The sequence below is a fragment of the Rhinoderma darwinii genome, chromosome 8 (assembly GCF_050947455.1).
Source record: "Rhinoderma darwinii isolate aRhiDar2 chromosome 8, aRhiDar2.hap1, whole genome shotgun sequence".
Lineage (NCBI taxonomy): Eukaryota > Metazoa > Chordata > Amphibia > Anura > Rhinodermatidae > Rhinoderma > Rhinoderma darwinii.
Genome location: NC_134694.1, coordinates 106304022 through 106321115, shown reverse-complemented (window position 1 = coordinate 106321115; position 17094 = coordinate 106304022). Strand labels below are relative to the sequence as shown.

General features: G+C 42.1%; 1 protein-coding gene across 2 annotated transcripts; it reads right to left on the bottom strand.

The window, feature by feature from the left end:
• Positions 1 to 1700: 1700 nt before the first annotated feature.
• Positions 1701 to 6177, bottom strand: LOC142659751 (cytochrome P450 2B19-like). 2 transcript variants are annotated; one of them, XM_075836191.1, is made up of 3 exons: positions 4753 to 6177; positions 2441 to 2582; positions 1701 to 1997 (listed from the first exon to the last, which is right to left on the bottom strand). In XM_075836191.1, the coding sequence occupies exons 1-3, from the start codon at positions 4753 to 4755 to the stop codon at positions 1759 to 1761; spliced, it is 384 nt and encodes a 127-aa protein (XP_075692306.1). In that variant the 5' UTR covers positions 4756 to 6177; the 3' UTR covers positions 1701 to 1758. The 2 variants fall into 2 exon arrangements, with proteins under 2 accessions (XP_075692306.1, XP_075692305.1); XM_075836190.1 differs by lacking the exon at positions 4753 to 6177 and adding an exon at positions 3352 to 3487.
• Positions 6178 to 17094: the final 10917 nt, after the last annotated feature.

Sequence of the window (17094 nt, the reverse complement as noted above, 5' to 3'; positions counted from 1 at the left end):
CATCAGTTTACCATGTACTAGAGTTGATGAGATAGACCCATTGCTATGTTTGGTCAATGACTGTCGCCATTTTGTATCTATAAACTGCATTGTACCCCAACATTGTAAGCAGCTCACCTCAACCCAGCGGGGAATCACGAGGAAGCTGCTGTTTTGTGGCCACATGTCCCTCATATAATGGATCGTACAAACCAAAGGAACAGGCCATTATCCCTGACACAATACAGCGTGGCGTGTGGGTGTGGAGCAGCTGCTAGAAGTTTCTACCCCTATGAATTGTATAAAAAAAGCTCTTGCTCATATATTCATGTCATATTACCAGTGGAGAAGGGAAGAAAAGCCTCATTATTCTTGAAGCTCCATTTTCATCCAGGAAATGTCTTGGGTCAAAATCTTCTGGTCACTTAAAATACTTGTGAGTGATGACAATCTCTATACAGCCCTGTGGAATATATTGGTGCTATATAAGCAACAGAAATAAACAAGTTCCATAACACTTGACGGCACAAGAATTGTAGCGCTATTCATGCAGTGAAATGAAGAACCACGATGGACCCCGATTTAGCTTAATGCGTTCTGTCGGCCACCATTGGTATCTGTCATATAATGGAGGTCTTAAAGGGAATGTGTTGCCAGAAAAACATGTTTTTTTTTTAAAAATTAAACATTTAGTGTGTGGGTGATTAAACATTGTTCAAATTTTTTTTATTTTTTTCAAGAGACAGGAAATATTATAAATTTTTTCTAATTTATAATACTACCCATTTTTGGTCACTAGATGGAGCTAGTTCCCAAAATTGCAGCATTGCAACATTGGGTTAAAAGCCCTCGCTCTAGTGAGCTCTCAGCATCCCCCCCTCCTTTATCCTGGCTAGTGCCGGGATAAACGAGGGGTTTGAAAGGTTTAACCTCCTACACTGTGTGTCGCCATTTTTTGAGGTAACCCACAGTGTAGTAGGTTTACATACAGTAGTAAACACACACAAACACTAACATACATTGAAATCTCTTACCTGCTCCTGCCGCCGCGGCTCCCTCCGGCCCGTCCGCTCCCTTTGCTGCCGCTGTTCCATGTGCACAAGTCCGGAAGCCGCGACCGGAAGTAGTAATATTACAGTCCGGCCGCGACTTCCGGTCCACAGGAAAATGGCGCCGGACGGCGCCAATTTCGAATAGGACTGTGTGGGAGCGGCGCATGCGCAGTTCCCACACAGACGCCGTACACGGACGTGAATGGGACGGGAGCCGTTCACAGTCCCTATGGGACTGTGGCTGCCGTACTCCATGTCTGTGTGTGTCGTTAATCGACACACACAGAAATGGAACAAAAAATGGCAGCCCCCATAGGGAAGAAAAAGTGTAAAAATAAGAAACAGTAAAACACAAACACACAAATGAATATAAACGTTTTTATTAAAGCACTAACATCTTTAACATATAAAAAATTTATTTGTGATGACACTGTTCCTTTAACGCAGATGTGAACCGAGCCTAACACAGCATCTTCATTTTATCCAAGCTACCAAATACTTTAAGCAGGATCTCCAATCAACATGAACAAGAGAACTGGATCCTAATAATGCAATAAGACGACATCTGTTGAACGTCCATCTAATTCTAAATCTGGTCATAAACCGTAGATTAAAGTCAGTCAGACCCGTCAATTGTAGTATTATCAGTCAACGATCTAATGTGTATATATAATGAATATATAATGACTGATTCCGTTTATGAATATTTACTGGATGGAATTGCTCTCTAAGTAGTAAATTCCATGAATTTCTTGTAAGGATCCTTTACGATTCTGACCTTTGGGATGCTGTATCCTCTGAATACTGTATCCTCGCTGGCCACATGTGGAACTCCCAGAGGGACTATGTCAGCAAATCCCTGGATCTCGTGAATCGCTGCATCTGTATATGACATGAAAGTGCGATCCTCCAGGGCAGGACATCGATTCTGTCCAATCACATTGTCAATCTCTTTTTGGATTTTCCCTGCACACAAACATAAAATTTTTGTACCACAGATGTATAAATAATGTAGGTTGAGCATGTAGGAGATTTAGTGTTATTATTGTTCTCATTCATTTATATTCCTTGATCACCAGGTTAAGTTGTATTCCCCCCAAACATGTTTTTTGCTCTAAATGTGAAAAGAGGCCAATATGTCATTCACTTCCTAATATTAGGAAATGTTTATAAGTTGTATTTGATGGAGTCTACTCCCGGGGACGGGAGGAACTCCCGCTCGGACGTGGAGCCCGCGCTCCCTCACAATATTACAGGAGGTGGCCAAATCGACGTCACCCCCTCGAGTGTCACCTGGCCTAATACACCGGATGGAGGCGCCAAAGAGGCCAAACTCCTGGAACTGCTGATCGGATCCGGCCTACAAATCCAACCTCATATAATGTAACCGATCACAAGACGTTACTTACGTGCTACATTCGGGTATTTGAGGAGGATGAGGAGGGCATTTTTCATAGTTGTACTGGTGGTTTCAATTCCAGCAGAGAAGAGATCCATCACTGTACCAAACAAGTTCTCCAAGTGGAATTCAGTGTCCGGGTTGTCCTTCTCCTGTAGATTATGACATACAAAGGATCGATGGACACAAAACATTACTAGTTAAGCCGTACCTCAAGCCACAAATGTAAAACTTTACATTGAGTTTCTGGAAGTAACTCTCTAAAAACTAAGTGTGTCAGCCAATTAAGCTGCGATGGAGCAAATGTTCCTGTTATTTGGTCATTGGAAACACTCCTCAAATGTCCATGGCAAAGGTACATGTACATGCGACTATTTCATGACCCGTCGTATTGTTATGGACTGCAACTGTTTGGTGTGTATGTTCTTCAGCCTCACTGTGCCCGATCTCCGTTGTCATAGCGATACATCCCTCTTCTCTGAGTGCAGCCCGGCCTCCTGGGATGACGTTTCATCCCATGTGACTGCTGCAGCCAATGAAAGGCTGGATTCACACAAGGTCATTACGTCCGTAATTGACGGACAACTGCCGGACAACTGTCCTGTACTGTAATCATGATTTCAGTACGGGACAGTTGTCCGGCAGCGAGGCAGGGACTCCTAGCATCGTACATAAGTATGATGCTAGGAGCCCGGCTCCCTGCACTGTGTTCGGTCCGGGACTTGCGGCCGAAATACTTCCGTCAATTACGGACGTAATGACCTCGTGTCAATCCAGCCAAAGACTGAAGCAGTCATATGGACTGCAGCGTCATCCCAGGAGGCAGAAGATAGGTTAAGTGATACCCGTCTCACTGAATACCATGAATGATGAGGATTATAGTGCAGCAGATACTTTATGATGGAGCTCATCGCTACTCACCTTCATGAAAGACCGGGGTATTTCAGTAGCGCTCACATGCAGAACAGTGCCCAGTACGGGAAGCGGGGGAGGACCAGGGTGTACGTTTTTTCTCATCAAATATCAGGAGGATGGTCCCTGTTACTCCCAGCTCAATCTTCTCTGCACACTGACAGCAGGAATGTAGGAATTATATATATATATAGTACAGTGCGGGGAGGGTTATCTTCTGCCTATTATTTGTAGTCACGTGAGTCCAATGTACAAGATCTGCACAGGCTACATGCAGAATGACTACACTGCACTGACGGATGTTATTTACACGGATGATAAGAAGCTGCAAATGAATTATATGAGACGTTTATCAGATCAAACAGGCAAATTTACCAGACGATTCATATGAGTTAGATTTGTGTGTTGTGCAGAACATGTGCAGCTTTACCAGGGGTTTATATTTAAAGGGTTTTTCTATTTCCTTTAAAGCGATGGTCTATTCTTAGGATAAGACATTAATATTAGATTGGTGGGGGTCCGACTCTCAGCACCCCCACTAATGAGCTGTTTGAAGGGGCCGCAGCGCTGGTCGACTTTGTTGTTTACACTGCTCTGTACAGCTCAGGTCTGTTCTTATAGAGATAGAGGCCGCGGTGTCTGGTATTACAGCTCAGTCCTATTCACTTAAATGGGATAAAACCATAGCAAATTGTAATACCAGGCACAGCCACTACTAAGAGTACGGAGGGGCGCCGCGCTCACCAGGGCACCACTCCCTCATCAAACAGCTGATTTAAAAAAACAAAAAAAACCTGATACTAAGCAGATATTTCTCATGTGTCTGCTCAGTGTGACGGATATGCCCAGTGCAGTCAGTGGTTAGTAGCTGTAGCCTTACTAGAATAGCTGCTTACAGGGTAAAAATAGTGGGTTTTCCAGAAACAGCATTTTTGTGGCAAATAAACGTAATATGGCTGCAAAGTGTGAACACAGCCTAAAATGTCACGGTGCAGCAATTTACTGTACAGGTGGGATAAATAATAAACAGAGTATCAGAGATTTTCTTTGCATCAAAGCAGGTAAAATACGAGGAGAAGAAACATATAATTCGTCCAAATTATATGTGTCCGCTCCTTATATTTTACCTACTTTAAAGCAAAGAAAAGATATATGCTTGATACCAAATGGTGAGTGCCGTGGACTCTCTTCTATATTGAATGATTCCTAGTATGGACTTTATACACAGAGCACCACCGGAGGAAACGTCATGTGGAACCACTGATCCCAGAACGTAGCTATTTGCCACCGGTGATCTATGATTTGTGCCGACGTTACTCGTGTTTGTGAAGAATTTTAATACACATTATGTAAAGAGTATAAGCACATACTAAATTATCATTAGGGAAATCAGTCAGTATTTACACTTACCATCACAATCCAACTGTCGTCTATTCCTTATTGAGTTTCCGAGGTCGTGCCTTTTTTTTCTCAGTGGTGATGGGACAGGAGCCCCCATTTCTTCAAGGCTTTCAGAGATGCAGAAGGGGTTGTCTAAACACAATGATGGCCATTTTTCACTTTAGTAGTTTCATGGGAATGGCCCATTTGTAGAAAATACAATGATCTTGAAGAGATTAGTCACAAAGAAGTCCACATCTGATGGAGAAGATTTGGGGCCAGTGTCTTCTGAATGGTGGACACATCTGGAAGCAGAAATCAGTGACTTAGAGACCAATTCCGTAAAGTCAAATGTGGTTGTAGGGATTGATCTCTCATGTCGATAATTGTTATGGACGTTTTATCCATGTTTTACTCCATTCTCTTATTTTTATTAATCAGTTCATTATGTGATTTGGTCAAGGTCTCCTAACTGAAGCAATTCCTCATTTTGAAAGTCAACAATTTCTTTATCATCCTCCAGGTTGGGCTGTGAGTAGATACTTCATGAACTCCTGAGAAGGAATGAAGAAGTCTTCTCCATCGGCTGGAATACTGTGAGAGAGAAAGGCTGTCTTACTTTTTTCCTGTTTTTTCTTATATTGTTATCCTAGTACTTATTAGGAAATCAAGGGGAATGTAAGGCCCCGGGTAGAGTCAGTTACCAGAGCAAGCGGCCCGAGGGATGAACATGGACCCTTTATGAGACAATAATAAAGGCAATTTAGATCCTGAACAGATGAAGAGGCCGCAAGGATGGTTTCCTCAGAAATATTGCATCTTTTTGTTGGGCCTTTAATAAAGGCTTCATGGAGTTCTTTGCTAAGGTCCACAGTAGAGTCAGTTACCAGAGTCCTCTTTAAGTCCAGTAGCATTCCCAGGGATAGGACCAGGTGGACAGCAGTCTACAGACATGGGTCCTTTAAGAGACGTTACATCAATATTGGCAATTTAGATTCGTCTTTGGTCAGAGGAAGAGGCAGCAAGGATTGTTCCTTGTGGGATATGACATCCTCCATTTATGGCCTAAAACGCTTTATGGACTCCTCAGTTATTAGAGGGTGCAGGGATGAGGGAGTCTCTGACAACACTGTGAGAGGGAGAGGGGGCCTCAGATGAAGACCCCTGTTGAGAATTGTCCAATGTATTGAAAATAATCAGTAAGTCTGTCAGGACGGCCTTTGCATTTAGACTTGTATTGTACTCCAGGAATCTGTATGGCATAGTGAGAGCTGTAATAGTAGTGCAGTGTTGCTGAATATCTCTGCCTGGCCATCAAGTCATATTTATGAGGCTGAATGCATTGCTCAATATCCTGCCTTATGGATGTAGAATCAGAAGTAGAGGAGGGTGTCCTTTTTCTTTTTTTTATAATTATAGTTATCCTTGTATTGATTAGGAAGAGATAAAGGGGGACTGATTAGAGTCAGTTCCAGAGCCCCCTTAAAGTCCAGCAGCTTTCCCAGGGATAGGACATGGTGGACAGCAGCTTGCAGGTGTGGGCTCTTTAAGAGACGGTACATCAATATAGGCAAATTACATGTCTCTGGTCCTATGAAGAGGCAGCAAGAATGGTTCCCTGTGGGATATGACATGTTCCTTGTTTGGCCTTCCATAAATGCTTCATGGACTGCTCAGTTATGGGAGGGTGCAGGGATGAGGGAGTCTCAGACATCAGCTAAAATACTGGGAGAGGGAGAGGAGGCCTCTGATGAAGACCCCTGTTGAGAATTGTCCAGTGGAAATAGAAAATCTCTGGTGCCTTCTGTCTCACAGTATTACAAAAATGAAGGTATGTGTCTTGTATCTGGATTGTGGACCTAGAGGCTTCTGGTATATTCCTTAGGGGATGCCTTAGTGTCGATGATTATGAGTTCATGATTATGAGTGGGACACTGGATTGTATAGGGCACGGCCAGTGTGGGACTGAGGTTCCTTGATTCTGAGCGCCCACCGTCTATCTAAATAAAAACAATGCATGTTAAGTTTACATTATCAATGTTCTTGATGCGACCTGAAGTGCCGCTTTCCTTCTGCGTTGCTCAGATATTTAATACTCAGAAAATGTTATAGATTTGAGAAATGAGAGCAGAATGTAAGTCAGAATGTAAACACCGGTTATGTCTCTTATACAGGAACAGTCCGATTACCGGTTTTGAAATATATGTGCAGCGCAGAAAGAGAATGCGAACCTGCTGAAGATGAGACAATTGTGCGCTCATAATGAAGCACATAAAACATGCTAACATACAATACAAATGGACAATGCCACCATTTATACACAAATAGTGCCGCTACACTATACACATAAATAGTGCCGCTACACTATACACATAAATAGTGCCGCTACACTATACACATAAATAGTGCCGCTACACTATACACAAATAGTGCCGCTATACTATATACATAAATAGTGCCGTTACACTATGCACATAAATAGTGCCGTTACACTATACACATAAATAGTGCGGCTACACTATACACATAAATAGTGCCGCTACACTATACACAAATAGTGCCGCTACACTATACACAAATAGTGCCGCTATACTATATACATAAATAGTGCCGTTACACTATGCACATAAATAGTGCCGTTACACTATACACATAAATAGTGCCGCTACACTATACACATAAATAGTGCCGCTACACTATACACAAATAGTGCCGCTACACTATACACATAAATAGTGCCGCTACATTATACACATAAATAGTGCCGCTACACTATACACATAAATAGTGGCGCTACACTATACACATAAATAGTGCCGCTACACTATACACATAAATAGCGCCACTACACTATACACATAAATAGTGCCACTACACTATACACATAAATAGTGCCACTACACTATACACATAAATAGTGCCGCTACACTATACACATAAATAGTGCCGCTACACTATACACAAATAGTGCCGCTACACTATACACAAATAGTGCCGCTACACTATACACAAATAGTGCCGCTATACTATATACATAAATAGTGCCGTTACACTATGCACATAAATAGTGCCGTTACACTATACACATAAATAGTGCCGCTACACTATACACACAAATAGTGCCCTTACACTATACACATAAATAGTGCTGCTACACTGTACACAAATAGTGCCGCTACACTATCACATAAATAGTGCCGTTACACTATACACATAAATAGTGTCACTACACTATACACATAAATAGTGCCGCTACACTATACATATAAATAGTGCCGCTACACTATACACATAAATAGTGCCGCTACACTATACACATAAATAGTGCCGCTACACTATACACAAATAGTGCCGCTACACTATACACATAAATAGTGCCGTTACACTATACACATAAATAGTGCAGCTACACTATACACATAAATAGTGCCGCTATGCTATACACACAAATAGTGCCGCTACACTATACACATAAATAGTGCCGCTACGCTATACACACAAATAGTGATGTTACACTATAAACATAAATAGTGCCGCTACACTATAAACATAAATAGTTCCTCTACACTATACCCATAAATAGCGCCGCTACACTATACACATAAATAGTGCCGCTACACTATACACATAAATAGTGCCGCTACACTATACACAAATAGTGCCGCTACACTATACACAAATAGTGCCGCTATACTATATACATAAATAGTGCCGTTACACTATGCACATAAATAGTGCCGTTACACTATACACATAAATAGTGCCGCTACACTATACACATAAATAGTGCCGCTACACTATACACAAATAGTGCCGCTACACTATACACATAAATAGTGCCGCTACACTATACACATAAATAGTGCCGCTACACTATACACATAAATGGTGCCGCTACATTATACACATAAATAGTGCCGCTACACTATACACATAAATAGTGGCGCTACACTATACACATAAATAGTGCCGCTACACTATACACATAAATAGCGCCACTACACTATACACATAAATAGTGCCACTACACTATACACATAAATAGTGCCACTACACTATACACATAAATAGTGCCGCTACACTATACACATAAATAGTGCCGCTACACTATACACAAATAGTGCCGCTACACTATACACAAATAGTGCCGCTACACTATACACAAATAGTGCCGCTATACTATATACATAAATAGTGCCGTTACACTATGCACATAAATAGTGCCGTTACACTATACACATAAATAGTGCCGCTACACTATACACACAAATAGTGCCCTTACACTATACACATAAATAGTGCTGCTACACTGTACACAAATAGTGCCGCTACACTATCACATAAATAGTGCCGTTACACTATACACATAAATAGTGTCACTACACTATACACATAAATAGTGCCGCTACACTATACATATAAATAGTGCCGCTACACTATACACATAAATAGTGCCGCTACACTATACACATAAATAGTGCCGCTACACTATACACAAATAGTGCCGCTACACTATACACATAAATAGTGCCGTTACACTATACACATAAATAGTGCAGCTACACTATACACATAAATAGTGCCGCTATGCTATACACACAAATAGTGCCGCTACACTATACACATAAATAGTGCCGCTACGCTATACACACAAATAGTGATGTTACACTATAAACATAAATAGTGCCGCTACACTATAAACATAAATAGTTCCTCTACACTATACCCATAAATAGCGCCGCTACACTATACACATAAATAGTGCCGCTACACTATACACATAAATAGTGCCGCTACACTATACACATAAATAGTGCCACTACACTATACACATAAATAGTGTTATTACACTATACACATAAATAGTGACACCTTTTTATACACATAATTAGTGCCGCTACACTATATACACACAAATAGTGCCGCCATTTTATACACATAAATAGTGCCGCTACACTATACACATAAATAGTATCACTTACCATACACATAAATAGTGCCGCTACACTATACACATAAATTGTGCCACTTACCATACACATAAATATTACCAATAACTACACACAATGTAAATAGCACCACTATACCAAACAAATAGTGCCACTATACTATACAAGTAAGGAGTACAGCCGACATGTACAGATAAATAGTACAACTAACCATACACATAAATAGTATCTCTAAATAATGATACACATACATTTGTATACACATACACACATATTATATATATATATATATATTATACACAAACATACACATATATACAAATTCAACATTACACACAAATATACACATTATACACATGTATATACATATTACACACTACACGCATAAAATATTACATTTATACAAATTAGACATATACACATTACACACACATTATATGCACATATACACATTACACACACATTATATGCACATATACACATTACATACACATGTACATTAGTTATACACACATTACACACATATATACAGTGGTTATACACACATTACACACATATATACAGTAGTTATACACACATTACACACATATATACAGTAGTTATGCACACAGTACACACACATATACAGTGGTTATACACACATTACACACATATATACAGTGGTTATACACACATTACACACACATATACAGTGGTTATACACACATTACACACACATATACAGTGGTTATACACACATTACACACACATATACAGTAGTTATACACACATTACACACATATATATACAGTAGTTATACACACATTACATAGACATTTACCTTTTCTGCAGATCGCTGATGTTTGGACCTCTGACATGCAGGCAGCCTGAAGAATCTAATCAGCGGCCACCGTCTTTCTCATCTTTGGTGTCGCCGTACCAATGCATCCATTTTTTCCCCAGTAGGTGTTACTACCAGCAGTCCACTGAGCAATGTCTTGATTTTCATGCAATTTTTGTACACTTTATCATATGACAGAGCCCTGACTATACTTAAAAGCTGCCAGCCGGCTCTACAGTAGGAGCATTGTAGTAAGTGCACAGGGGGCAAGCCACAGGAGGATTACACAGTCCTTTGGTGGGCCGGTCCGACACTGGCCATAGTATGTATCCTGTCATGGGGTAATTAATTCTGTAGGACCTTCAAATTGATCTAAGGACCCTCTGGAGCATTAAAGGAAGGTTTTCTTAAGGGTGATTGAATGCTGAAATGCTAATTGGGCTGGATTCCAGCTTTAGGTACCAAATCGGCAGGCAGAAGAATAGTCAATATCAAAGCAAAGGTCAGGGTCGGCAGCAAACAATCATAGACGATAAGCAGGCCGAGGTCAGGGCAGGCAGCAAACAATCATAGGCGATAAACAGGCCGAGGTCAGGGCAGGCGGCAAACAATCATAGGCGATAAACGGAACCGAGATCAGGGCAGGCGGCAAACAATCATAGTTCAGAAACAGGCAGAGGTCAGGGCAGGCGGCAGTCAATAAGCATAGTCCAATAATCAAGCCAAGGTCAAAACCGGAAAATCAATCATTCAGTAGAGCAGCTAGTGCAATATGATGTTATTTGCACGCTGCAGTTGACTCAACCACTACATTATTCTGCAGCAATATGAGGATATCTCTCCCTGGGGATCTTGCTCAGAATAGATGACATCTCTGAGCTGGACAATCTCTGATCTACCACAGGTCCGGTCAGCATAGCTCTCAAGTTGTTACGTGCTGCATTGCTCAAACTGACCATTGGTCGGGGCCCATTTAGCTGTTTTGCAGTCACCTTAATGCGTGGTGGTAGGACATAAGGTGCACTGCGGACCCTTGATGTTACTGCTGCTGACCCTCTCTGAGTTGGCAAGACTGATGACTGTCTAGCCAGATACATCTCCATGGGAGATTGTTTCCTCAGCCATGGGGCAGTGGTCCAGACCTTGGGTTTTTCTTTTGTTGCTGCACAGGTGGCTACAGGTCTCGGTGGTGGTGATTTCAGCCTTAGGTATCGGCCAGATTCCTCTTTAGGCAGCAGGTTTTTTATACACTGCACGATACCTCTTATAGCTGATGTAATAAATCCAATACAGCCAGTTTGCTCTTGATGTTTTTCAGGCTTTTGGCTGTATGGGGACCTCCGGAGACGTTGGAGATGTCTCCGGGGCTGGAGTTTTTTCCCAGTTGCAGCCATTTGGCTGCCTCTTCCACAACACCCTCAGATAAAGTGTTTGTGGAGAGTAGAAAACAGTAACAAAACAAACAATAAACAAATAAACAAATAAGAGCCCAGCCGGGCAAATGCCTGCTCTGCAGAAAGTACTCAGCGCTCCTCTCTCTCTCGATGCTTGCTTCGTACTGACCGCCCTTGCTGAGTATTCCGTGTCTCCAGGGCAACGCTTCTGTCATGTAATAAAGCTGTACACAGCACCGGGGTTCTAACTAGTGTTACCCACGGCAACAAAACAGATCCCAGCGCTCACTGTACAAGTGGAGGCCAGAAAATATAACTTTGGATGGATTGTCATGGACAATAGTAATGAATCCAATGTGTGTTTCTTCTATCGTCTGGGTTCATTGAGGAGCCGGCAGAGATGATCTGGTTATAAAAGTCTAAATCTATAAATCTAGTTCATTCCCTTCTGCCTGTAGAGGAGCATGCTGGGATCTGTAGAGCACATTACCTGTGCTGTAAACAGGTGCAACTGAATAAAAAAAAATCTGTTGGATTTATTCTTGTGAGGGACATGGGAGAGACGTGATAGCGCTCCCAACCGCTGCTTCTCACTGATATATACTGGACATAGGTTGTAGGAGTGATGTGCACTGTGGATCTTGTAAAGCTACCGAAAAACAGAGCTCCAATTGACTGAATATTGGACTTGTATTGGCAATCACATGTGGCTGGTGCATGTACTGGCCAACACACCGCAGACATCTACCGTGAAACAATATTCATCAGACCCGCTGAAAAATGAACTAAAACGTATCAATTACTGCACGCAAGTAAATTAGACTATTGCCTAGCAACACGTATTACGTGAACAGGTGACTACGCTGGATGTCCATGCTGCTGCGGAGACCAGGAGAAGAGCTGCTGGTGCTTATTGATGATGCCACATCTGAACTTCTGCCCCGCCCCCTCCCCACCACCATGGCATTTCTCCAGGGAAGTTGGCAACTGGTTCCCAACACTGAAAAGTTAACATAGGATATGCTCACAAGCGCTGGTCGTCCAGTGAGAAATCACAATATTACGTATGGATACCGTACCTCATCTGCAGACATGCTGGATGTACAGAAATGTACAGGCCCTCAGGCTTATCGGCCGTAGGGACTATGACTGTGGGCAATGTAGGGGTTAATATGGGTACAGCAGGGCTAGGGGAAGTTAGATTCTCCCTCCCCACTTTTCTTTACTCTATGTAAATGTCAGGGCAGCCTATAGGGATTTAAGGTCCCTCCTACAGGGTGGCTTTAGGGGGAATAGGGACGGTTTTGCCCTCCTCCCCTTGCCTGGGTTTATAAGGCAAGGGTGGGAGGGCATCTTCCTCTTTGGCCGTCACTTGTCCCACCCTCCCTCCCTATTGACTGTTATCTGTGTATTTTTTTTTTTTAAATAAAAAAAATATGTAATAACATATAATATATATGTGTAAAAAACAAACCAAAAAAACAAAAACAAGAAAACAAACCGTAAAAAAAACATTTTATAATATGAAAATATACGGGAAGGTGTCCGAGGTCAATAGAAGTGAATATGTCTGTAATTGCGGACCGTAAATATGGTCTGCAATTATGGAAGATTTTTACGGTCGTGTGCAACTTTTTTCTTTTTATGAATATTCAAATGGAAAAGAACAAAACTAGTACAAAAAAATACATAATTAGGTGAGAGCGGACAGGCAACTAAAATTCTGAGCATCCAAAGAGGCCCAGCCTACTTAGCAGTGGCACTACATTTGTGGTGAGGCCACATGGTTGGGCCTCCTTAATATCCCCTTGTTGAACCCTTCACTGTGCGGTATCAAAATGTTGTAGCCATACAGTGGTATAGTATGGACCGAGGATTCCAGGAAGACATTATTCTTTCTCCCCTTATTGTCCTTTCCTAATTTATCCCAGTCTGTCAGCCTAGTGGATGTGTAAGGAGGGTGAACTGCAAATCTACAAATCCTCCATTTGAAGCCTATGGACTGCCATGTATCCTTTGCAAATAAGTTGCCCTGTAGATATATATTGTCTTCCTCCCTTTTGCTTTGCAGGTTATCTAGACGGCAGCTAATAATGTCCTGCAGCGCTGCCATGGCTGCCAAGCTGCTGATGCTGGACACCGAAAATGTGTTTATAAAAGTTATGTTGCAGTTTGTGATGTTGCCCCTAGGTGGCTCTGTTGTATTGTGTTATAAAAGGGAGTTCCTGCAGGAAGCGCTTCAGTGGGTGAATGAACCACATGGAGTGTAGAGGCAAATGCTGTACTGGGAGAAAGAGGACTAGGCCTGGATCCAGCTGCTGAGAAACTAGTCAGTGGGCTGAAGGAGAAGGAATAATGGAGATTTGCTACCCAAGGGAGAGGGAGAACAGCATGTGACATGAAGAGAGCGCTGTGTTGTAGGATCTGGCAGGTCAGGGTGGCCTGTATTGCTGCATGAACATCAATCAGTAGAAGGCTGTGAATAGAGGTGGATGCAGGAGGATGTGTAAATTAGAGACGGGGAATGCTGTTGTGTAATGCACAGTAGGAGGCAGTCACGAGCAGACAGTGAGCTGTCAGACTATTCGTAGTCTAGTATGGAGAGATGCGGACCATGGAGAAGGGGATCCCGTGAGTCAATGCGGGCCATTTCTCAAGCGGTGCCAGTGGCAGGGTAATTGCCTTGCTGGTGTGTTATCTCTTAGAAAGTCTAATGGGGGCTGTAGCTACCTGTAGTGGTCACTGCAGAGGAAATAAGCAGCAAACAGCATCTTCTGGGGTTACTGGTTGAGGTATTCATACCCCTCTTCTTTATCAGACCGGAGGAAAGTATAACCCACATTTACAAAGAGTGGCCAGTCTGAATAAAGGAGGCGGTTGGAATGATTTACACCAAATTTATTAAAAGATTCAATCTTCTTAATATATTTGGCGCATTTTTAACCGCCTGACAGTCAGGAACGTCATATAATTTTTTTGCGGTAAATTACAGCTATTTTCTCCAATTCCACACAATAAATGTGGTGTGAAGTACGCCTCCTTTCTAGACTATGACTACTATTCCCGTTGCTTGCCAAATTTGTACGCCAAAACTCGCCGTTCACTGCTTGATAAATGTGGACTAATGTTTGGTCAGCCTCCGCGGTCAAGTCTTGTTCTACTGACCATCACTGGTCGTCATCGGGCCCTGACCCAATACATACATCTGCCTGCAGAGACTCACCTCCAGGATGGGTTTGTGTATCTCTCGACTCGTCAGTTGCAGTAAGTTTCCTACGATAGGTAGAGGTCTGGGACCTGGGGGAAGGTTTCCTCTGTTTCTAAACAACTTTTTAACCATGAGAAGCAGGAGTAGGGCAAGAAGAAAAGACGTAAGGAGCAACTCCATGTCTGTGAGCTGCAGTAAAGGAGAATGGCAGGCAGTATGAGGAGAACTGTGTACACAAGAGCCAGGACATAAGAATCTGCAGGGTTCAAACCAGCATTTCCTATAAGTCGTCACACCCTTTGTTAACCCATGATTGCTCAGTTCTACAATTACATGTGATCAGGGATGTTACTTTATTACTCTACTTGTTCATTTGTCTTCGTTCCTGTTTGCATTACATAATCTCTTATCCTATTGTATTGTTCCGTCCGGAGCGCTGTGTAATTCTTGTTTGATAATTATGTTATATTCCTCTCATTTAGTTCCTTAGATTATGTGTCTGCCAATTGTGTAATATAATTACAATACATTTATTAGTTGCATATTTTTACTATCTGAACATTTTAATCATGATCACTGCTGCACGGATAAAAGAAATAAAAAAGAAATAAAAAACAAGGATTTGCCACTTCACCAATTGAAAAAAACAACTTTATTAGCAATACTTATAGGCGTCCTCGGTTCTTTGCAGCCGTGCCAGAAATCATTGTTTTTTATTTATTTTATTACAACTTTAACAAGGAAGGAGCAGCAGCTGAGGACCACCATAACCCACCACTACGCGTCTACCAGGGTTGTACTAGCACAGCCCTAAAAGGTGAGCCTAATGCCCCTCGACCCTCAATGACACTTTGCCAACCTTTCCCTTTGAGATACTTGCACAATGAGGCGCCGTTATTTTTCTTTCTCAGATTCACAGCTGCACAGAGACTTTAAGGAGAAATGTTTTAAGCACCACACTCAAAGGCAAAATTATGTTGTTTAATGCGGCAAAGCAGTATAGCGAAGTGTGAGGAAATATGAAGAACAGATCAATAATAAAAACACACAAAAATACAAATATGATCTGTATGTATTCCAGATAATATGGTATATACAGCGTGTGTGTGTGTATATATATATATATATACTTTTTGACATCCCATTCCTGTGAGCGTTTGTGCCCATTCAGCCAAACAACATTTAGTTGGGTTCGCAATCGCCGTTCCAATTCATCCCAAAGGTGTTGGCTGGGGCTGGGGTCAGGGCTCTGAGCAGCCACTCGAGTTCCTCCACACCAAACTCGCCAACCCGTGTCTTTATGAACCTCGCTTTGTTCACAGTCGAACAGTCAAGTTGGAACAAGAAAGGACTGAACCCCAAACTGTTCCCACAAAGTTGAAAGTTACAATTGTCCAAAATGGCTTTGTATATGTAGCATTAACTCTTTACTGGAAATAAGGGACCAAACCATGAAAAACAGCACAGACCATTATCCCTCCTCCACCAATAGTAGGCACTATGCACTCCGGTAAATAGCATTCTCCCGGCACCCGCCAAACCCCGATCCTCCATCAGTCGGTCAGATAGTGAGATGTGATTCATCACTCCAGAGAACACGTTTCCGCTGCTCCAGAGTCAGTGGCGGACGCTTTACACCACTCCATGGTGATCTTACATTTGTCTGCAGTTGCTGGACCATAAAAGCCCATTTCAGTTCTTGTGCTGATTTTACTTCCAGAGGCAGCCTGGATCTCTGTAATGAGTGATATAACAGAGTATTGGTGATTTTTATGTGCTACACGCCTCAGCACTTGGCGGCCTCACTCTGTAATCTTGCGTGGTCTATCACTTCGTGGATGAGCTGTTGTTACTACTAGACCCTCTCACTGCAAGGTTATAGCACAGTCGGAGGTGTCCGATGGGTTAACCCCTCAACGGAAAGACAAACGGAAACCTTAGCCTCCGTTTGCATCACCATTGATCTCAATGGTGACGGAAATGTCGCTAATGGTTTTGGCT

What these genes read in the sequence shown, in the direction of transcription:
- LOC142659751 (XM_075836190.1), bottom strand. Translation starts at nt 3,447, where the DNA reads ATGAGAAAAAACGTACACCCTGGTCCTCCCCCGCTTCCCGTACTGGGC. An exon ending in TACCCCGGTCTTTCATGAAG is followed by an intron (nt 2,583 to 3,351) that starts GTGAGTAGCGAT and finishes CATAATCTACAG; the next exon opens with GAGAAGGACAACCCGGACAC. An exon ending in CAAATACCCGAATGTAGCAC is followed by an intron (nt 1,998 to 2,440) that starts GTAAGTAACGTC and finishes GTTTGTGTGCAG; the next exon opens with GGAAAATCCAAAAAGAGATT.